General features: G+C 42.6%; 1 protein-coding gene across 1 annotated transcript in view; it reads left to right on the top strand.

Annotated features, from left to right (window-relative positions):
* Nucleotides 1–21,830, top strand: part of HS1BP3 (HCLS1 binding protein 3) — a 50,754-nt gene extending 28,924 nt beyond the window's left edge. Inside the window, exons 5-7 of the mRNA XM_074153484.1 lie at nt 10,206–10,357; nt 10,854–10,989; nt 20,100–21,830. Of these exons, the coding sequence (XP_074009585.1) occupies nt 10,206–10,357; nt 10,854–10,989; nt 20,100–20,328 (517 nt within the window). The 3' untranslated portion in view covers nt 20,329–21,830. The remainder of the gene's footprint in view (nt 1–10,205; nt 10,358–10,853; nt 10,990–20,099) is intronic.
* The last annotated feature ends 234 nt before the right edge of the window (nt 21,831–22,064 follow it).

Here is a 22,064-nt window from a genome sequence, read left to right as displayed (position 1 = left end):
GATGTAAAATAGTGTAACTTTAATATACTTTGAGGCCATTTAGGGCTTGTGAATCAGCAGACTGGCCCAAAGGATCAAATTAATTGCCCAGGCTCACGCTGTGAGTCAACAGCAGCTAATGTTGTTAAAAGAGCTCACCTTGGGCTAATAGAGCACTGTCCGCTTGCCACGTTTTGTCCCTGCAGAGGCCTGAGGTCTCACATAGTCTGAGATAGGAGAGCCTGCGATGTTTACCAGCGTTTCTACCCCCAGTCTGTGCTCCCTGATCCATTTTCCCTGCTGCATCCCTTGCAGCACATGAACCTTCAGCGTTTCTAACCCAGGCAGCCCCAGGGGGGTTGGCTGGCAGGAGCAGATCATCAGGTAGATAAGTGGGAGCAAGGAGCAGGGTCTGCAGTGAATCGGTTGGGTGGATCTGCAGGCTCGTGTCGCTTGTGGCAAGTCGTAACTCTCTGGGGATATGAGATGCTAGTTGGAGGTCTCACTGAGATCATCCGTCTGCCGTCGCTGAAGAGTGCTGTGGGAATAGCAAGTGTAGCGCTGGGTGAGCCGAGCTCACAGAGATTTTTTGCCAATAGGAGGGGAATGATTTTGGTTATGATTTTAGAATATTATCATGGCTGTTAAAGAACACCAGCGCTGAGCTGGATCTCATGCATGAAGCCAGAACACTTGTAAAGGCTACTTATTTCTTCTTCTTTTAGTCAGGTGTTCGTGGGTAGCCTGTGTTTACCAGGTTTCTGCGATTCAGCACCCGGCTCCACAGAGGTCTCACAGTGCTTCCCAGGCTGAACCCATCCATCCAGCGTGACAACCGGCTGCTGTGTGCGCCGAGCTCAGTGCCCAGCCCCTGAAATTACTGATGTTGCAAAAGCTTGTGTGCCGAGAAGTCAGGCTGGTTAGCGATAAAAACATAAATAGGAATCCAATTAAAAAAATGCAGAACTATGTCAGCTATTTTTCTGCTTGCAGCAGAAGGAAGCCCCTTGGCGGCTGCCACTGCAGAGCATCAGAGCCTTGCCTGGGAGGGAGAGTTTTGTGTCTCCGGTGCTCCCAGGTGTGACTGTTCCTACAGTCTGACCTCCAGCAATGTCTGCAACGTCAGAAGTGGAACTGCGTCATGCAATAGGCATATCCATGGCCTGCGGAATATTTCACCCGGAGCAATTTTATCTTACCTCTGTTGCAAAAAAACAAAACCAAAAAACAAAACCAAACAAACAAACAAACAAAAAAAAACCGCAAGAAACCTCTAGGCAGGAAAGCTGCATTTTCTTTTTATGGAAGAGGTTTTGATCTCGTGATCATCAGGAGAGGCAGCAGCTGGAGCACGGGGCCGTGTCTGCAATAACGGTATCATTTAGCTCTGACAATGTCTCACTGTCTCCTTCTCTATTTTATTTCCTGTGGAGCCATCTCTGTGTTGCGGTGAGAGGTTTGTTTTACCCACAGCGCAGCCAAGAGCAAAAAGTGACCTCTGTGAAGAGCAAGATGTGGGGGAGGGAAGGCAGTGGGGAACCAGACTCAGCCCCATCTTCCCTCCTTGGGCCGTATCACGGAGCAGTGGAGACCCTGCACTTTTGAAGCCGTCTCCCTCTGAGCGCAAATCCTGCTTGGCCGCTGCTGGAATCTGCTCACTGCCTTGGTAACCGACCCTTCTTTGGCTTTTCATAAGCTCTCTAGATGTGGTATGACAGGTATGTCAGGCAAAATTTTAGACTGGAGCATCATTTGCAGTTTGCTAGAGGTTTTCTGTATGTTGGGGGTGGGTCTGGTAAAAAAGGTACCAGGTGAAAAAAAAGAAGGGCACCCTTCAGACAGAGTTTTACACGGAGCCTCTGGGATTAGAGAGGCCAGAGGTTTTTTGATGGAAGCATCCTCTCATGTTACATTGTCTACTTGAGGCTTTTCTGTTCACAGGCAGATGAAAACTAGAGTTGTGCTGCAGTCTGGGTTCTTGTACCCGTTCTGCTTTGGGATGTTGTGAGGAGGGAGTTCCCATGAGGCAGTACCACAGGGGAAATGTTCTCCTCCTGAGGAGCACAGTGTGTTAAATATGTCAAGCATAGGTGTCAGGAGATGCTGCTGGACACGATGGCATTCTGTTTGCAAGAAGATAAAGATTAGGTAACACAAAATTAAACCTTTATAAGGTAGATGTGGAACAGTCAGGCTGCCCGTCCTTGGGAGGAGGCACCAAGCAGTTGTACGTCCTGTTGATTTGACTCTACCAAGGCCTGTAGTGACAGGACAACTTTAAAACTTTCAGTTTTAAACTGAAAGAGGGTAGATTCAGATTAGATATTAGGAATAATTTCTTTACTCTGAGGGTGGTGAGACACCGGAACAGGTTGCCCAGAGAAGTTACGGATGCCCTATCATTGGAAGTGCTCAAGGTCAGGTTGGACAGGGCTTTGCGCAATCTGATCTAGTGAAAGATGCCCCAGCCCATGGCAGGGAGGGTTGGACTAGAGGATCTTCAAAGGTCCCTTCCACCCCAAACCATTCTATAACTCTATGGCTCTACGGCTCTACGATTTAGAGGTGTGAGTGCCCAACACTTCTGGAAATGAGGCATCAACTACTCACACGTTCAGTGCTTTTTCAGAAGTTATTCACATACATCTAATAAGAACCTACAGTGATATGTTCATATGTGTGTTTGGCTTTTTCCACCATTTCAATGTTGAGGAAACCAATCACTTCTCCAAAACGGTTGCTGTTTGCATTTGCCACTTTTACTTGTTAGTTGTAAGAATTGTTACCACAACATTGGTTACTTCCAGTACCATCAATTCCCTTTTTGTGAGGCCGCTTATTTTTTTTTTTGGTGTCTGTTCCCGAATCTGTTGAGCATGTGGCAGATAACATGCTCCCTAGCTAGTTCTTTTCACACCCTGTTTGTTTCAGCCTGGTTGACTCTGATTGTGAAGCTGCTCAGGACATTTTGTGAAGAATGTCTCATAAAGGGACGTTGTTGGCAGGTTGATTTCATTACAGTTGTCATATTTATATTCTTGTATTGTCGCACATTTTATTACTGAGTTATACTGCATGTAGACATCACTTTACAGGCGCACAACTCCAAGAATTTGTTATCTTTGGAGTTACAGACCTGTAACAATTATTAATTAGTGTAAGAGAATGGATTTTTTTTTCTTAGAGTGTATTTTTTGTAGGGTCAAATCATAAAGTCAGGGCCTATTCCTGAAAGTAATTCCATTAGTTTGGATAGTGACCTTAAAGCAAATAGATCAAGGAATAATGTCCGGCAGAGTTTGTTAAGTCCAAACTCTTCATCCTATTTTTTTCCTGATAAAGCTTCCTTTCTCCAGAAAGATTTTACGTTTATTTCAGATTTACCATGAATTTTATCTGTTGTTGAAAACTGACTGGTAAACATCCATGTTTATTTTTGGTGGTCAGCCATTATAGCTGGTTATCATTTGTGACCAGCTTCGACCTTTTCCCTTTCTCTTGCTTTGCTAACTTGCCGACTGTTACCTCTGCTTAATTTCATCCTTTTTTTTTCCCTTACCCTCCCTCTGCATTTTCCCACTTTCCCATTGCAGCTTCCTGTTTCTCCTTCAGTTACAGCCTGTGGTCTTTTTCAAAAGCATAATTTTACCAACAACAGTAATCTTTAGAGTTAAAGCAGAAAAAGAAGAGTCTAGAATTGAGGTCTGGAGGGTAAGAGGTACATGATGGGGTTAGGGAGGAGAAGAGGGGTGAAGATGACAAGGAGGCCTAATTGTCGGTCTAGAGGATAAGGCAGATTCTGGAGGTGGAGCAAGAAAGTGTCTGATACTGGCCAGAAAATTGGGGAAATGGATTGAGGAGGGATGAAGAGTGCAGAGGTAGATGGGTAAAAAAGGGCAGAGGGGGATGATATTGGGCAGAGGTTGCAAGGACTGGGCACAGGGAAAGCAGAAGAGCAAAGCAGAGCAAAAATCAATGTTTTTCTCCTTTTATCAATTTGAAATCAAGTCCTACCAAACATACAAATGAAGAAAGAGAACTAAGGGCATTATAAAAGCTGGTATACACCAGGTCCTGACGATACCATGATCATGCTTGCCTTGTAGCTCTTTTACTAACTCATAGACTGAACAGCAAGACATTATAGTCTCTCCTCCTCATCCCACCAAAGCCATGGAGAAGAACCAAAAAGAGAGCATTTTGGTTTCGTCCCTCCTTGCGTGAGGCGTCTGAGCGTCTAAGTTAATGCGGAGATAGTTCAGGGTCTTTCTCTACAGAGAAGCAGGTACCTGCAACGCTGCAGTGAGACCCCTATCCGCAGGAGCTGGAGGACAGGAGCTTCCATTGTTCTGGTCCTGCTTTGGAAAGAAATGGTGGGAAGTCTCAGGACTGCTATATCAATCCTTGGATACAATGCCATTATTAACCAAGCCTGTAGGCTCATAAAAAGAAAACAGCAGCGTGATTCTGACTTTAGTAATGAATGCTCTTTTGATTATTTACTGATTATATCTGGCTATCTGCCTGCCTTTGACTTTACTAGGCATCAAGGCAATGCTCACCAGCTGATGCTTCTTTGTGTTGTTCTTTTCTAACTTTTCTAATTTCTAAAATAGCTTTATTTTTAGCCCTCTGTAACCTCCCTCAAGTTCTAAAATGTGTTGAGCAGTTACATCCAAGGTGCAGAAAGATGCCTGGCCAATTTTTACCAAAACACATAAGTGCATGTTATCTGGTATTGCATATTTGAAAATGTGCATCATTGACATGAGTATTAGGATAAGAACTATTTCACTGTTGTCAGAAACCCTGAAAGAACCATTCTGCTTCTTTGCAGATGAAACCCAAAATACTAGCGAGCATTTTTGGCTTTTTCACAGCGTTATTGGCAACTTTATTATGCATGCCTTGTTCTGGACCAGTGTGTTTTAGTGTGTGTGCTGTGGTTTAATTTAGTGATGATGATATTTTGAAACTTGTCTTTCATTGTCCTTAACTTGTTTCAGCAAGTCTAACATTCTGGTTTAGTCTAGAAAATCAAAGGAAAATGATAAAGAAATTTCCTTTATGTTCATTTTCTTTCTTTGCAATCTCTTCTGTAACCCTTGTTCCCTTGCCAGGCACATGAGTGCCTGTGTGCTTCATTAGTTATTCAGTTGAAAACTTTGTAGGAAATGTTTCTGTATTATGATTATTGCTAATGAGCTGTATACTAAACAAAAGTTGTCCATCTGTGGTCTTGTCATTTGTTTTCAAATTGTATTGAAAAAGGATAAAATCAGAAAGCTTAAGGACAGATTATAAATAACAGCTTGGCTTCTTTTAGGAAGAACAGGTCCTCCTAAGTGCTGAGCCCTTCAGAAAAATCCCTCCACAAAAGCAGGTCCTTAGATGGGAGCGGAACTCTTGAAACTGTGTTCCTTCAGGCTTTCTTTCCATCTGTTGCTCTGCTGGAACAATAGTCCAAGACTGCCTGAATCTGGGGGCTGCAGCAGGAGAAACTTTGCCTGCAACTGAACAGTCTTCTTCCAAATGATATCTAGTAGGTGATTTATTCCATCTATTATGCATTATCTTATTTTGGGACGTGCCAGGGCCGTTTAAAACACTGTTAAGTTACTGTGATGTCCACAAGAAAAAGATGACTGTGTGAGGTAAAATATCCCTGCAGCCAGCACTTGTCACGGTTGCTTAATGCTTAGCAGTCAGGCTGTGTTGAGCTGACAGGATTAGAATTTCTATTCAGCATCCCTTGCCCAAAGCGGATGAGAATGACCCCTTTTGTCCTGTCTGTTATTATCAGGCCGGCTTTGGAAAATGAGCACTGTTGAATGAAAAGAAAGCAGCAGATGACATTTTGTTTTCTGCATGAACTAGTGTATAGGTTCTTTGTTTTTCAGAAATGGTTTTCAAGAAGATGTGCTAATATTGCTGCTGTTTTAGCAGTAGTTCTTTTGTTCAAGCCCAAATGTAAATTTGTGGGAGTTGGGGTGACCATTTATATCAATGAGCTCTTTCCTTGTAAAATCCCATGGATACCTAAAATATGAATATGTATATTCTGAGTAAGTCTTTTTATATGGCTAACATTCCTTTCCTGGAGCATAATCTTACTTGTATGAAAATGAGATGGTCATATTTTCAGAATAATAAGTTTTCAAAATTTTTGTCTGTCTACTGAGATCACACATACTCTGAATAATTACTCTCAATATTTTAACCCAGTAGTGAGCATGGGGTAGGGACTCCTGTCTGTATTGAGCACAATGGACATGCCCTTTGATGTAAGCTGTGTGTCACAAAGCGTTAGGTCTAGAGATCCAATATTTCAAAATACAGCTACCGCGCAGACAGCTCTGGAAATCTTCTGACTTTGGAGTGTCTTAGTCATTCTCGTCGCTGTTTTCTACAGCAGACCATAAAGCTTTTTTGCATTATTGATGTGCCAGTGAGACGTAGAGTCTGCCAAACAAGTGACCTACATTGTGTTGGTAAACAATAGTATAAGAATTGCTCTCACAAAATGGGTTAGGTTTGAAAGTGAGTGTCTTCTGCGTATAGGGTTTTGTTGACATTTTCGTGGGTGATTTGAGAATCATTTGGGAGCCAGGAGTCTCAGATAGATTTTCATCTGTGCTAGCAGCCTGACTAGGTGGATTCATACACTGTAAGGTTTGATTGTCCAGGTTTGGTCCATGTCAGTTAGGAGGCTAGTCTTTATCTACAGTTGCTTATGAGGCAGTTTGTCTCCTTTCGGACTCGGAGCAGAAGACAGTAGTGGTATTTGCGTCGTTCTTACAGTGCTTCGTCTGTAGAAGTCAGTGAGTACAACTGGCTAAATAGGTACAGTTCCAGAAATCTCTTCTGCTGAACAAAGGTTACATCATCTTTTGGGCTGGTTTGGGTTTTGTCAAGATTTTTAAAATTCACTAGAGAGGTGTTCCAAGGTTCACTTGTTTCAACAACGAAGAAACAGCATTGACATGGGTCATCTTCTGCCAGCTGGATGCAGGTACTTTCAAAATGTCAGATGCCAGGGTTGTGAGTGTGATGTATGAAGAAGGTGCTAATGAAGTACAGGGCTTGACTGCAGTAATAATAATATAAGAATAAATGTTCCTTCTGTCTTCCCAAAAGCCTCTGCATCCCTGCACCAGCTTACTGCACCTCAGCACATCATGATGACTGAATTAACTAGCCTTGCAGCTTCTCCTCTGCATGCCTACCAGCATGTGGCTTCACAATCAGCTCAGTCCCAGCCAAGTCCCTTGTCCTCAACTTATGGGAACGTGGCAGGGATATATAGAGAGGCAATGAGAGGGCAAGGTAGTCACACACTCAGGCCAGCTGAAGCTGACTGAGAAACCAGAACCTCAGACAGTCTCTGAAACTTCTTACCCACCCTTTCTCATCCATTAACCTCTGCTCAGCAGTGCAGAGCCCGGACTGGGCACAGCTAAATACAGAACCGTGGGAATCCTGTTTCCCAGTTAGAGACTGACCTCAACAGAGTCCCTGTATGGATGTGCTGGAATTACTTGGCAGTCCAACTGTGGCTTTCTTAGAAGGGCAGTGAGGGGAAACAACTTGAAGGCAGAAAAACAACTTCTTCATGTTCCTACTGGTAGCAGTCAAGCCCTGTGGGCTTGGCCCTGTGCCCTGTAACTGCCAGTGGAGTCCCCTGGCAAAACAGAAAGCGAGCCAGCGTAAGGGGGCTGGTTTGATGGCTAGACTAAACAGAGAGCTATTACCAGGACCTTTCACTTCAATTAATTTTCTTTTACATGGCTGTCCTTTATGACAGTCTTTATGATTCTCTTCCCTTCCCTCAGTATTTCCCACCATTCTGATACTCTTTGCTGCAAATACTTTAGCTAACTATTAGTAAACTCTTTGTTAACTTCTCTGGGGTGGAGAGCTGTTGCTTGGAAATGTATTGGCTCACGTATATAAGTACCTGTGGCAAAACAGGCTCTTATGCATCAGGAGAGTTGTTGTAACTCTCTGGGTGGACAAGGGATCTTGTCAAAGACTTTTTGGCACTCTGTAGGTTGGTAAATCCTCATCTATATTGTCATTCACTTCTCAAAGAATACTTTGCAAGGCATCAATTATGCAGATAAAGGTTGCTTCTTCCGCAGTAGGTTGTATTTATTTGTGCCTACTAATTCTTTTTTAATCAATTTGTGAGCTCTGAAAGACTCAGTCTTACCATTCTTCTGTTTCTTTTGTTAAACGTTACAGCTCTCATTTTTCACCTTGTCCTTTGATACTTAGGTTCATTTAAGTGATAGATTTCTTACCACGGTTAATAAAGCAATGAATTTGGGTTTGTGTAGAAGTCCTGGGTGAGAGCTGACTGGCTTGTACATATTATAACTTTCAATTTGTCAGACTTTGGAAGAAGGCTTTTTTACAAATGCTTCAGTTTGAGACAGTTCTTTGGAGCTGACCTTTCAAAAGTAGCTTAAATTCACTCGAGGCATATCCATAATGAATATAAATGCAAAAAAAAGAAAGCCGTGGAAGATTCTCCTTTTTTAAAAGAAGATTTGTATCATAAATAGTTCAGCAAATTAGTCGCTGTCAACCGCAGATACCATTAGTGTATTGAATAGGGTATATTTCCAAACAAGGCTGTATTTAAGTTCTGGATGGGGCTTGCTCTTAGGCCTCTAAAGTGCAACATTTCCTATTGCTAAGAGATGAAGTGGTGGTAGCAAGGTAATATCATCCATGAGTTCTATTTTGGTGATAATAAACTTGTGAAAATAACTGGAAGTAACTGGACTCCACTCTTTTGTGTGCAGCTGTAATCGGAAGTGGATTTTACAAGATTCTTTAATGTAGTTGGAACGTATGTGTAATCTTTTGACCTTGTTCTTAGTTTTTGATGACTATGGCACGTTAAGTGCTGATAATTGGGTTTGCTCTAGGCTGAAACCTGACCTGCTCTCTGCAAAGGAGAAGATCCGATCTTCTATTGTAAGAGGCACTCAAAGGGGCTTCCTTAGAAATTACGAGGCCGTGACTGCTAAGAGTAAAGATCTCTGAAATATGGCAATTTCTTAGGAAAGACGTGCTATCCTAAGGAATGCTTCTCTCTCAGCTTAGTTTGAATTGGACTTTTAATCCAAAGATTGTTGTCCTCTTCTCTAAATTGTCTTTTTTATGCTATCTAGTTTGCCTCATAACTCAAGCTGCCCTGCTGTGAAGCTGCCTTGTAGCTTCAGCCAGCGGAACGTGACTCCTGGATACGAAAGCACGAGGCACACGCTTTTCACTTTATTCTTGGAAGGCAATTCAGCTCTCCTTGTTTAAGTCATGTGCAAATGACGCCTCTAATCCAAACTAGTTTCTAGATTCCTTCTCCAGCCAGGGGGAGAGGAGGACGTCTTCAGAGATTTATTGCATCCAAATATCAGTGTTCAAAATAGATGGGATTAATTGTCCTATGGAGATGTCTGTCTCTTTCCACTGAGTTGAGAAGAGGCCTAAAAATTAACTTTGTCTCACTGTCAAATTTTTAGAAGACTAAATTTAGAGGAAGTTAATCCCGTCCTTCATTCTATAAAGTACTGAGTGACATTTGTAAATTCTGCAAATAGCAGTCTGTCCAACTAAGTATATTCCAGTCCCTGCTTGCTTCAACTTAAAGGTGATGTAGTCTTCATATTATGTCTCCTCTGGGGAGGATGAGGGGAGTGTCTAACACCTTTATGCAATGAGTACGCAGCATTCAAAAACAGGCTCTGGCATGGAAATGGAACCAAAGAGATTTTTAAAAACCTGTCCAAAGGGATCAGTGCAATGGTCCAACCTGCACTTTGTTTTTTAAGCCATCCCTTTTCTGTCTGTCTATGACAGTGTTGCTAGAACTGCTCTTCTTATTTTAAGCTTTCTGCGTGGGAGGAGTAAAACTGCTTAAAACAAATGGGCTCAGGTGGTAGTTTGCACACTACAGCATTGTTAGCCCCGCTCTTCCAGTTCCCATTGGGTTCCTTGGTAGTTCTTAAGGATACAAACCATGAGTAGAGGTAGAGTATGTCAGATCAACTGTCCCTCCTCAATATCCTGTTCCTGTCAGCAACTGAAAGATGCCAATGTACCTTTCTCTAACTCTTTGCCAGCCTCTATCTATTTTCAGCTTATGAGACGTTCTAGCCATAAATCTTTCTTGTTAAATGAAGAATTGCAGCTGACTTTTCTGTCTTTTATGTTTTTAGAACTAAAAAAACAAAGAAGGCATCTGCTCCTCTGACCAAGGAAGAGAAGCCCAAATTAACCATTTTTGAAGAGGAAGTAGGTCCAGATGAAGGACTCTTTGGCCCAGAAAAAGATTTCTCATCAATTGGTCCCAGGAAGAAGATGAAAGAGAGTAAATCTGTTCTATATTTGTATATACAGAGATTGTTTTATCTAGAGCATGTGTATAACTGAGCTTTTAAAATGTAGTGATACAGATTACACAGGCTAAATAATGACTTGGGAATGTTAAGGCATATCTTCAGCTGGGGCAGAATCCTCTAGAATCATTCAGAAGGAATAAATAAGTTCCCATAGTTGTTTACTGTTGACATTTTGGACTTGGATATTATAGGTCTGTGGGAGCTGGCTGTTCCACAGTCACTCATGCCACACTAACAAGAGTAATGTGACCTACTTTTGAGTGCAAGAAGAAAGTAGATTTACCAAGTCCTGAGAGTGCAGAGTATCCCTGTGCTTTGTGGATTGGAAGTCCTTGTAAAAAAAAATGAATTGTCTACATGATCTTTTTTTTCAGCCCAGTAGCCAGATTTACTAGCTGCTGTTAATGCGGGTGTTGTGTTATGTAGCATGATTTAACTACAGCATTATCTGGTTCCCTTTTCTAGATCTGAAGTTATTTGAAGATCCAGACCTTGGTGGGGTGGTAAGACTGGGTGACTCACTACTGCTGCCAACTGCCTGCAAGAACAGGGAGTATGTGCTGAACACGGGTCCTGAGGAGGACACTGAGGAACTGCTCAGGTACACATCTCAAATCAGTCATGTAGGATGAAGGTGATCTGAGGTGTTACTTAGACCTCAAAAGAGACGAATTTAAGTGCAAAGCTTAATTACTTTGAATGTTAACTGTCAATCAATACTTGTACTTACAAGTAAAAGGTAAGATAAGCGTTATAGAGCTTGGAAGTCAAACACATTAAAAAGGAAATTAGGAAGACCCTTTCTTTGAGAAAGGTAGGGTGCAAGGTGTTGTTCTGAGACTCCAAAGGAAGGGTCTTGAAGACCCAAGGCATGCTATCTAGTCCCTGTTTTCTAACTTTCCCTTTCTGCAAGCAATCCACAGGGGGTGAAAACTGACCTCCATTGTGAAAAGTGAGAAACAAAGCCCAGAAACAAAGACGATTTCAGCTTCAGTGAGCTGAAATCAGGGGCTCTTGCATGTTGCCACAAGAGGAATGATTTTCTGCTGATGGCTCACAGACCTCTCTGCCCACTTTCAGGAGGAATGCTGTGCACAGCTGTAAAGGACTCTCATTAATCACCCTGCATTTAATTTTTAATCTAATGGAAAGGAGGGCCGGAGCTCACAGTTACAGGAAGGAATAATGTACTTTCTCTTACACTTACCTGCCCCCTTATTAGCGTAGCGCTGGAACATATCATCACTTAATGTGTTTTATTCATGACATCTCTCCTAGAAGGCTAGTTTCCCTGCACTGGTAATGCTCAAGAGATCAAGCAGGGAGCCAATGCCCAGAGAGACCATCATCACCAGGGAATCTGTGCTGCAGTAAAATGTCAAATTCATGCCTTCTGTATCTCAGGCTGGCATCTGAATGATGAGGCCAACCTGCTTCCAGTGCTAATTCTTGCCAGCCAGCCTCTGTTAGTATGTATGATTTCCACAGCAGGTACTAAACCCAGGAGAGAGAATCTATGTGTGGTTTCAAACCTCTCCTGAAGCAGGTAGTTTTGCTGCTGTTGCTTTCTATGCATGCAAAAAAGCTATCTCAGCAGTAAAACCTAACTTAATTTAAACAGAGGTTAAATTGGGTTGGATGCCATCTCATATTACATCCTGACAGCCCACCTGATGTCTATAGAAGCTGATGAGGCAGGACATGACCTGATTTAGTGCTGTGGTATATTGGGAGCAAACACGTATGTGCTTGCAATATTTTCGTGTTTGCTTTCTCCTCTGCTAGCAATCTCAGCGTATAGCGCTTGATCCAGATTGTTCATATGGCTAGAAGCGCCTGTTTCGATGCAGTCCTTGCATTATTATCCATAAGTGGAGAGAGCTTCTCCATCTGTCACACTAATCCTTTGGATTACATGTTTTCTCTTCCTCTGTGGCAGAGAAAGGTCTCTGAAGTCTGCTCCGAGACCAGTAGACCATGCTTTTAGATGAGTTTGAGGTCATCAGTGTTAGCAGCACACACAGATGGTAAGGGAAACTCATGGGAAAAGATTCCATTTCTTTTAAATTCCAGTAGTTTTCATTTATTCTTGAATTGTCACAGTGCTGTCAGTAGTTGACAAGTCATCAAGGTCCTGTTGGAAATTAATACATGTAACAAAGCAGAAAATCATGCCAGCGGTCCAATGGGAAAGTTGCTACAGGAATCCAGAGGCAACTCCTGGCTGTGTGAGAGGTACAGGCAGATAAGTCAGGATCTGTTGACCTGTTTAGGTGCCTCACACCCTCTGAAACCCCCCCTGATAAACCTAGTTCACAGTGTTATCTGCACATCACAGAGAGCTGGTGGACTGAATTGCAAGGCGACTGGAGGTAAAGGAGAAGCTGTTAAAGGGGGGAAGATTAGAGGCAGTGCTGTTTTAACCTAGTAGAATGTTTCACCTCTCCTGTATGTAAATTCATTGCAGTCACCTGAAATCCTGTAGCTGAACTTTCTAAAGCGGTAGTGAACAGCACACATTGTTTTCTGTTTTGCTGGAAGCCTTAGCAGAACTGTCAGGTCTAATGTAGAGGCAACGTTTGAATCATCTCCCACCTTCCCTTACCACCAGACTGGTGTTACATGTTCTTGCAGGGCAGTGTCACAGTCTGTTTTCCATGCAGTGACCCTTTGTGGTGAGAAAAATTGTTCAATGTGAGTTGAACCTTGCAACCTCTCTAGCATGGAGGCTTGAGCATATTTTGAGGCCTAAGAATAAATCTTGCCTTTGACCTGTAGATGTCAATAATCCCTCCCCTCTCTCAAAGGGGACTGAAGAAATCTCAAAGTGGGAGCTGTGACAACCAGTTTCTTGGTTCCAGTTTCTTGGCTTCTTCTTCAAGGCAGAGGAAGGCAGAACCTTCTTCTTCTAAGGGGGAGGTGGAAAAAAGACAATGTTCAGAGCAGAACGCAGGAACAACCAAGTCCTTTGAGATCTTTATGGTATCAGAGTGGTTGTAGAAGCAGTAGCACCACAGCACTGTCAGCACAGCAGTGAATCCCCAGCAGTGACTTGTAACTCTTGAGGAAGAGACTGTTAGGGAGACAAATGAGTCTGCAAAATGTGCGTGGGCTGTGCTTGTCACAACACGAGGGAGAAGAGAATATGATAAATGTTCTCATTGCAAACTGAAGACTGTGCTCTCTGTGAATACCTGCTCAAATGAAATGAGAATTACTATTTTAAATAGAATCACCTACTTCACATTAAGAAGTGTTGAGCTTTGAGAAGAACCAATTGCTTTGTAAGTGTAATGAAAGATTTCTTTTTATGGCAAAATACCCATGTCCATTCAAATAAATATCTTCTGTGCATTGACCAGCCTTTTTCTGGTTACTAATTTCTCAGCCTACCAACAAATACTAAGTGATGGTGATGGAGAAACTAGGTGACCTACCTCACTCTAACCACTGGCATTGTAGATACAGGCATTTTTCCTACCACTAGGTCTGCCTAAATACATCAGTGAGATGCCTGTACAGCACTATACTTGCATGTCCTTCCAGAACTTGAGGAAAAGAGATAAATTGCTGTGGTAGGAACCAGCAAGGCCAAGTCCCATCGTGTTGCCTTCAGGAAAAAAGGAGCACATCATACTCTTCCTTTATGGGATGTGCTTTGGGAAAGGCAGGGATAGGTAACCAAGTCTTTTTGAAACATCTCTTCACCACAGGGATATGGAGGAATCCAGGCTCTTCTGAGAAGTCCTGGGTCCCATTGCTTTTGACTCTTCCAAGGTGCAAGGTGACCAACTGCAGTGGGATGAAAGGGTAGCTGATCAACCTTTTCCCAGATGTTAAAAGAATTATCTTTGGGAATGGATTTAGGACCAGGCTTCTCTTTTCTCCTGTCATTTTCCTGGGTCACGTCATACCTTATAAAGATTCCTTCTGGATGTATTCAGCCATTTAACTCCACTCAAAACTTCTCTTCAGGTCTCATTTCCATTTAAGCTAGAGACAGAAGTCAATTTCTGCAGAAACCGTCCTGCAAACCCTCCCATCGTGCAGTCTCATTTTCTCATCTCCATACACCCAGTGGTCACTGATGTGCAAATTAAGTTTTCATGCAGCAAGACTGCAGTCGACCTCTTCTCCCTCATTAATCTAAATTGTGCCTGCCTGGTGTGATGGATCAGGTTTTTGTGGAAAACCAATGTTAGAATTGATCCTGTGAATGTTGCAGCAGCTCTGTGGGCCCACAGAATTACATAAATTATCACACATCCTAGCCTGAAATAATTATAATAATTGTCTGAGCATCTTTTTAGGAGAGATTTAATTAACTTCACCTTTGATAATGAATAGGGAGTTGAACCGGAAGGAAGCAGCTGTCAGTATAAGATTTGGCTTTTTCCAGTGCTGAGAACAGTGTCAGCAGCAGGATCCCAGTTCTGCTGCCCTGTGGTGGTAGACCTGGTGTATTCTTTCTTAGGGTTACGCTGATCCGAGACTGCTGGTGGTGAAGGGGACAGCCCAGCTCTTACCTTTGTGCTACAGCTGCATCATGCTGCCCATGCCCTTAAAAGAGGAATTTTATGTGTGTTTACAGGTTGATCTGTATTTTCAGCTGTGAGCTCTGCCATTGGTGATGTGATGACCCTTTCAGGAGAATTATATTGTTAGAGGCTGAAGCTGTTTGTGAAACCACATCCTAGCAATGGCCATTTCTAAAGACAGTTCAGTCCATCCAGCTTCTTGAACAGGTTTGTTAGCTTCAGGTTTGCCAAGAAACTGTTGTCACCCTTGAAGCAGAAAAAGTTTGTATGTTCTTCATTCAGCAGACCATTAGCAGATGCTGAATTTGGGGCGCAACACTTGCATCTTCAGCCTGGGCTGGAGTCATATGGGACACCACCTCCAGCACCACATGATGAGAAATGCTTTCTTGCTGTCCTGAGGATATGAGAGCAGCACCATAGTTAGGAGAAGAGCTTTGAGAAACTCCAGAGGGTTTAAATCTAGATCCTAGATCTAGAGGGTTGTTTGGGTGATGGGCACATGGTAGAGGAGGCTGCAATATGAGTCAGAAATTTCTTGACCACTCCAGGGCAGTTTCTCTTGCTTGTTGTGACATGACTCTGGGGAAAGAACCTTCGTTTGCCTGCAGTAGCTTTCAGTAAACAAATTCTTCTTTTTCTACCAGTTTTTGGTGGGTTTTCTCAGCTGTCCAAGAGCACTTTCTGTGATGATTTTCAAGCATTTATTTTGTTAATTTAATTTTTTCTGGGATATATAGGGATGCCACTTGCAAACACTGGAAGAGCTACAAAGTAACCTTGGCCAACAGAGTAGAAAGGCTTTTGTCAGACAGGAAACAATAATTCTTGCCCCACCCCTAGGAACATGTTGTATGGGTTGTATAGAGTAATGCAGGAAGGTGACTTAGAGGCCTTGTCTCTCCTAAGAGATGCAAGAGATGCTTTTGCTAGGCTTGAGAATCACCAGCTTTCAACTGTCTTGCTCCAGGTTACTTCCATTTTGACAGCCATCTTCAGCTGAGGGGTAAAAGCTGCCTGTTCTCACCAGCTCCAACTATGCCTTTGCCTGGTGGTTGGGGAACTTTCTAGAGAAGCAGGAGACAGGGGTTTGGACTTCTTCAGGCTGGGGAAAAATTGAACCAGCTCCCTGGTTCAAATTGTAAAAATGGAATTGTCTCATTTCCTGGGTGAGTGATCTAACCCGTAGGTTGTTTTCCTCAGAGGGCTTCTTGTGGGCATATGTGTGTAGGACCTGCCTGTGCTAATGAGCCTGTTCTCTGGCCCTTGGCCAGACAGCACCACAGGCTGCATCTGTGCTGTTAAGAGTCTCTCCAGCTCCAGAACAAGGTCACTGCATGCAGCTGCCTCCTGGGAATGGTCCCTGTCCCACACCAGCTCCAGGTTGTGCCTGAGAGTTTTCTGGAGGAGGGCTAATCTGCTCTAGACCAAAGGTGTGCCAGTGGTTCTTCTAACGTTTCAACAGCACAGACTCTCATGTTCCACTGTCCAGACATATTTCCTGGCACTGGTTAAAGTACCAGTATGAATTTACCTATAATGGATTGCAGGAGCAGGAAAGGAGATACCTGCTACACAGCCCCCTGTGCTTTGCACTCCTGTGGTTAACTCCAGCCTGCATAATTTCTACGGGCCTTGTTAGACGTCACACTGTCTCTACTGACCATACCAGAAGAGGTGGTCAAGAGATACTTCGAAGCCTCCTGCCTATTTTTGGGCACAAGTCTTTTCCCAAGTCATAGATGTGATATTACACCTCTCCCCCAAGGCTTCACTAAAGTATCTCTCGTACTTGGAATTAACACCAGACAAAATAAAGACGTTAATAAGATAGGGAAAGATAAAAGTCTGTTCTGCAAGAACTGCTGTGAGTTGCATAACCTAGCTTCAAGCATGATCCTTTTGGATACTGTGGCAAATTATGGGAGTCTTTGTCATTTGCTTTTGTTACAGATTCTCCTCATTAGAGCATTCCCAGCAAGCAGAGGTCACTGTCCCCACGATACCAGATGCTGTACACGCACATAGTCATTCCTGTCCCAAAGATCTTGTCCAGATAGACAGGACAGAGTTCAGAGAAGTGGCATCTAAAATGTTGATGTTCTGATGGCCCCTGCATCCGTCTCCAAGTGAGAACTCGTTAACTCTCTTGAAGTCCACATGCCAGCAGTCATATCATAGGGCTTTGTGACAGCCTTTCTTCAGTGAGGGTTTTGATTGCTTTCTGTGTCTGGAAACAAAGAGATTTTCCACCAATAGAGTCCGTGAATCAGCACAACAGTATGGCAGGAATTTTAAACAATGTGGCACTGCTTTTCCATTACAGAAAAAGAAAGAGACTAATTAGAGAATGATTAATTACATGGATTCTGTGCCTGATAGTCTATAAAAAGATTGGGGGGTGGGGGCTGGGAAGGTTCTTCTTTTAATCTCCTTGTTATTTCAGAATAGTGGCTTGATTTTTTTCTTCCTCCTCCTGGCCTGGAGTTGAATATGGTGGTAGTTATGCACTGTAACAATTCATTTGCTTCTCAAGAAATAGAAGTCCTTGTTTCTATCTCTGCCTGAGGCGTTTTGCATTTTACCTCTTTAGTTTTCCAAAGACAGTTGTGTTTCACATGATCAAATGGCAGTGGATCAAACAGTTTGCCTATCACTGCAGCACTGAAAAGCAGGTTTTGAGACAAAGATCGCATATTATCTGCTGTGTTCTCTGTAAAAGACTTCTGTATAACCAAGGTCTTCAAAAAATCCAGGATGAAAAAACGATTTACATGATCAGCTTCCAGTCTTTGAAAAATGATCTCCTGTAGAATTTTTTGGCCTAAAAACACACTACCATAAAAACACCACCACTAGCCCCCCAAAAAACCCCACAGCCTACTGGACTGCATCTTTTTGGGGTATTTTATGACTGTACTGAGTGGTTTTGTTGCTGTGGTTAGCACAGAAATTAATATAGAGCCCCACAGGAGCAGAGAATTCAGGAAGCTGTGCTATATGATTGGTTTAATGAGCTTTGTTTACTGCTGCCCCTGCTGGGCATGCTTCCTCCGTATATGATCTGTAGGTATATGTAGGTATTGTTCATCTGGTTATTATGGTTTCTGTTATTTATGACCAAAACTTTATGACATGGACACTGATTCATCCAGTATTTGTTTATGCCAAGGAGGGAGGCAGCAGATCAGGTAAAGAAAACTAGGCTTCAGAAATACCAGCCCTAACATGTTTTGTTTATTACACAGCAAAGAGAAAAAGAACATGTCTTGGCAATGTCATCACAGGTGTGATATCTCTTGGATATCAGAGTTTGCAGCAAACAAAAATGCCTGGGCTTAAATTAAATTAATTTCTTCTATGTAGATGAGGAATTCAGAAGGAAGGAATACACTGACAAGGTGTTTTGTAAGTTAGGTGGAATAGGTCACCCAAAAGGAATCAAGGAAACTAAGAAACATCAGCAATCTTATTATCTAAATAAAAGAGAGAATAATTTCCAGAATCACTTGGGGCATGAAATTTGAAGCAACAGCAGGAGCTGCCTGCTGGAATGCAAAGCCCACAAGAATAGAGTTCAAGGTGCAGAGCTCTGAGACAGTGGCCCAGAGGACCAAAACAAGAGGCTATTTCGAGTCAGAGCACAAATTCCTGTGGCCTGTAAAGACTTCTCTAGCTATGCTGACTTTCATTTTGCCATCTCTGCTATGTCTTTTAGAGATGTGATGTGTCACAGCCTTCTTTCCCTTTCCTTCGCTTACTCACTTTCCAAAGGCAGCTACCTCTTGGAGTCACAAGACTATCTGTTAAAGGCACTCTCTCAGAATGTTTTAGCAGATTCACTGAGACCACACAGCATGATGTGTCTTTTGATAAGGTCAACCAGTCCAGGTAGAAAATACACTTAAATGTTTCAGGTGTTTTGGGATATGAGCCAACAATGTGCACTCGCAGCCCAGAAGGCCACCCACATCCTGGGCTGCAAGATGCAGCGTGGCCAGCAGGTCGAGGGAGGTGATTCTGCCCCTCTACACCACTCTGGTGAGACCCCACCTGGAGTATTGCATCCAGCTCTGGGGCCCCCAACACAGGAAGGACATGGACCTGTTTGAATGGGTCAAGAGGAGGGCCATGAAGCTGATCAGAGGGCTGGAGCACGTCTCCTATGAAGACAGGTTGAGAGAGTTGGGGTTGTTCAGCCTGGAGAAGAGAAGGCTCCGGGGAGACCTTATAGCAGCTTTCCAGTACCTAAAGGGGGCCTACAAGAGAGATGGGGAGGGACTCTTTGACAGGGCTATAGTGATAGGACAAGGGGTAACAGTTTTAAACTGAAAGAAGGGAGATTTAGATTAGATATTAGGAAGAAATTCTTTACTGTGAGGGTGGTGAGACACTGGAACAGGTTGCCCAGAGAAGTTGTGGATGCCCTGTCCTTGGAAGTGTTCAAGACCAGGCTGGATGAGGCTTTGAGCAACCTGGTCTAGTAGGAGGTGTCCCTGCCCATGGCAGGGGGGTTGGAACTCGATGATCTTTAGGTCCCTTCCAACCTAAACCATTCTATGATTCTATGATTTCACTAGGAAATAGCACTATTTCCTAGTGAAATAGTCACCAAAAAAGAGTTGTTGTATATGCTTACAGGTTGCAAAACTCCTTCAGTTTCTTGGAAGCAAATATGAATTTAATATTTTTAAAACCATTAGATTTCCCAGTTTCTCATGATTGAGCATGGGGGATACTCAGTCGCAGTCTTGGGGGATGGGGATGAAGAGGAAGTAGAGCTGAATGTGAAAAATTTTACTATCCCATGAAAATTCCTGAGCTCTTGAGGGAGCAAACCATCCTGACACAGATCAAAAGCAATTTTTTTCCCAAACCAAGGTCTTTTTAATTTGATGATTGCAAATTGCTTCTAATTTAGACATTTGAAAACATGCTGTAAAATTAATTAACTTTCATGGTGAACTGAAAAATCACATTATTTATTATAAAAAGACAGTTCTTATTTTGGTAACATTGAAACTTTTATGGAAAGCTCTTCTTAAAAGAGAAAATTCATCAAAGTTGATCCTTTCCTGCAGAAAGTTTTATTCTGCAGGAACACATTTTCTTACAAAACAAAAAGCAGTTCAGAAATTCCCAAAATGTCACTGATGTTCTCTTCTCATTCCAGAGTTGAAGATGATTTAGAGAAACTCTTGAAAGTAACCTCCAAACCAAAACCTAAGGTACCATCAAAGCCACCATTGCCTCGGAAGCCAGCAGTTGCCCCCAGGAGCATTAATTCATCTCCACTGGCAAAGCCGAAGGAAAACAGGATTCAGGCGATGAATGAAGTGGACATTCTCCAGTATATCCAAGAAAACGAATCTATCAACAACCAAGATACAAGTCTTTTTTGAACATATGTATTTTTAAAATGTAATGATGCCTTCTTGGCCTAAACTCCCAGTGAGCTCAAGTGACGGTAGCAAGAATTGCCCAGATCTCTTTGCTGTCACGGTGCTCATTTGTGTACCATCACATAGAGAGCAGCCTTAGATTTTTAGGGTTTTATAGGGAATGTGGACAAGGACATAGCACTACAGATTGTCTACTACTATTTTAGTATCAACATAGTAAAGTTTCAGCCAGTTTAGTCCTGCCTGAAAACGTTCAGCGTGTTGCACACATGGCAACAGTGAATAGTGTCCAACAAGTGGTCTGAGGCAGGACAGGATGCTGTTCCTCTCATTTTAAGCAGCGCATTTCAGCTCACTGGAAAGGTCATTTTCCTTCTATTCTGTGCATTTTTGTAGCAGCCCTTTCTTCCCTGACTGGTATTTCAGTAAATTATAACCAGGAACTGTTAGGTATAGGTAACAGTTCCTCTGTAGCTCAGAGAAACACTGAAATCCCAGCTAAGCCTGCCAATCTGCTGCCTTTGCTTTTGCGCAAATGCCAACTTGCAAGAGAACTTGTACGACTGCAAACACTCGACACTGTGCATCTCTGGCCCCTGGGGAGAAGAGCAAATGACTGACTATGGCTGAGAGTGCAGCTCCAGACATAGGCGGAGGTTGCAGTGTGTATGAGGTTTGGATGCTGTAGGACTCTAATGAACCTACTCAAGATTCACAAGGGCTAATTTTTTTTCCAGCCAAGTCTTCCTGGGCTGTTGTTAGTGGAGAGAAAGAGATTTCTCCAGGAGGTAATTCACTGCAGGTGTCCTAATGGAGGAACTCAGAGTTGCTTTCTGAAGTCACTCTCTCTTTCCCATGGTGAAGCAGCCATGGTGAATTAATTCCACTAAGCTAAAATGAGGTTTTTGATAAAATAACGATCTCTTCATTACTATGGCAATGGTTAAAACAAGGGAGGACAAACTTGGGATTATCCAGAGGAAAAAATAGGAAGAAAATATACAGCAGAAATTTTAATATGCAGGAACAGGCATCCCAGACAACCCCCCTCTTCCCTGGCTCAGGGGCTCTGATTGAACATGCTGGATTTCCATCTAATGTGGGTTGATAACCTGCTGTCATGTAGAAAGAGATTCTTGAACTCATTCTACGTGTGTTCTTTCCAGTCCCCAGAGGGAAAATATTAATATATTTAAGCCATATCACTATCCCCAAATTTGCCTTTCTAATATAGAACAAAATAAATAGAAAGCCTTTTATATATATATATTTTAATAGTGAAATTATCTCTATTAATATTAACTTTTTAAGCCAATGGAAAGTATTATTGCAGAGGGGTTGGACTAGATGACATTTGAGAGTCCCTTCCAACCTAAACCATTCTATGATTCTGTGATTCTATGATTAAGATATTTTGGTTTTATGGGACAGATAAAATGTAACCATTGGCACTCGTATATGTACAGTATGTTTCAGTAAAATAAAATATTTTGCTAACCTGCAGGTGCTATTGTTGTTCTCTAGGTTGTACAGTAGCAGCAAATCGGAATTAAAGGATAGATTCCGTATAAGACATGAGGAGCGTTACATGGATCTCAGTGCATGCTCAGCTAAAACCCTGTGTAAATAAGTTTAAAACCGAGAATGTAGCTGGGTTCATATTTCTTTGAGAGCAGCTAAAGGTAAAACTCTCTATGGGCAAAGTTGGTACCTGATCCTGTCTGTTCTCACAGTGT

The sequence above is a fragment of the Numenius arquata genome, chromosome 9 (assembly GCF_964106895.1).
Source record: "Numenius arquata chromosome 9, bNumArq3.hap1.1, whole genome shotgun sequence".
Classification (NCBI taxonomy): domain Eukaryota; kingdom Metazoa; phylum Chordata; class Aves; order Charadriiformes; family Scolopacidae; genus Numenius; species Numenius arquata.
Note: the sequence above shows the minus strand (reverse complement) of the source record. Positions and strands in the feature narration are given on the sequence as shown.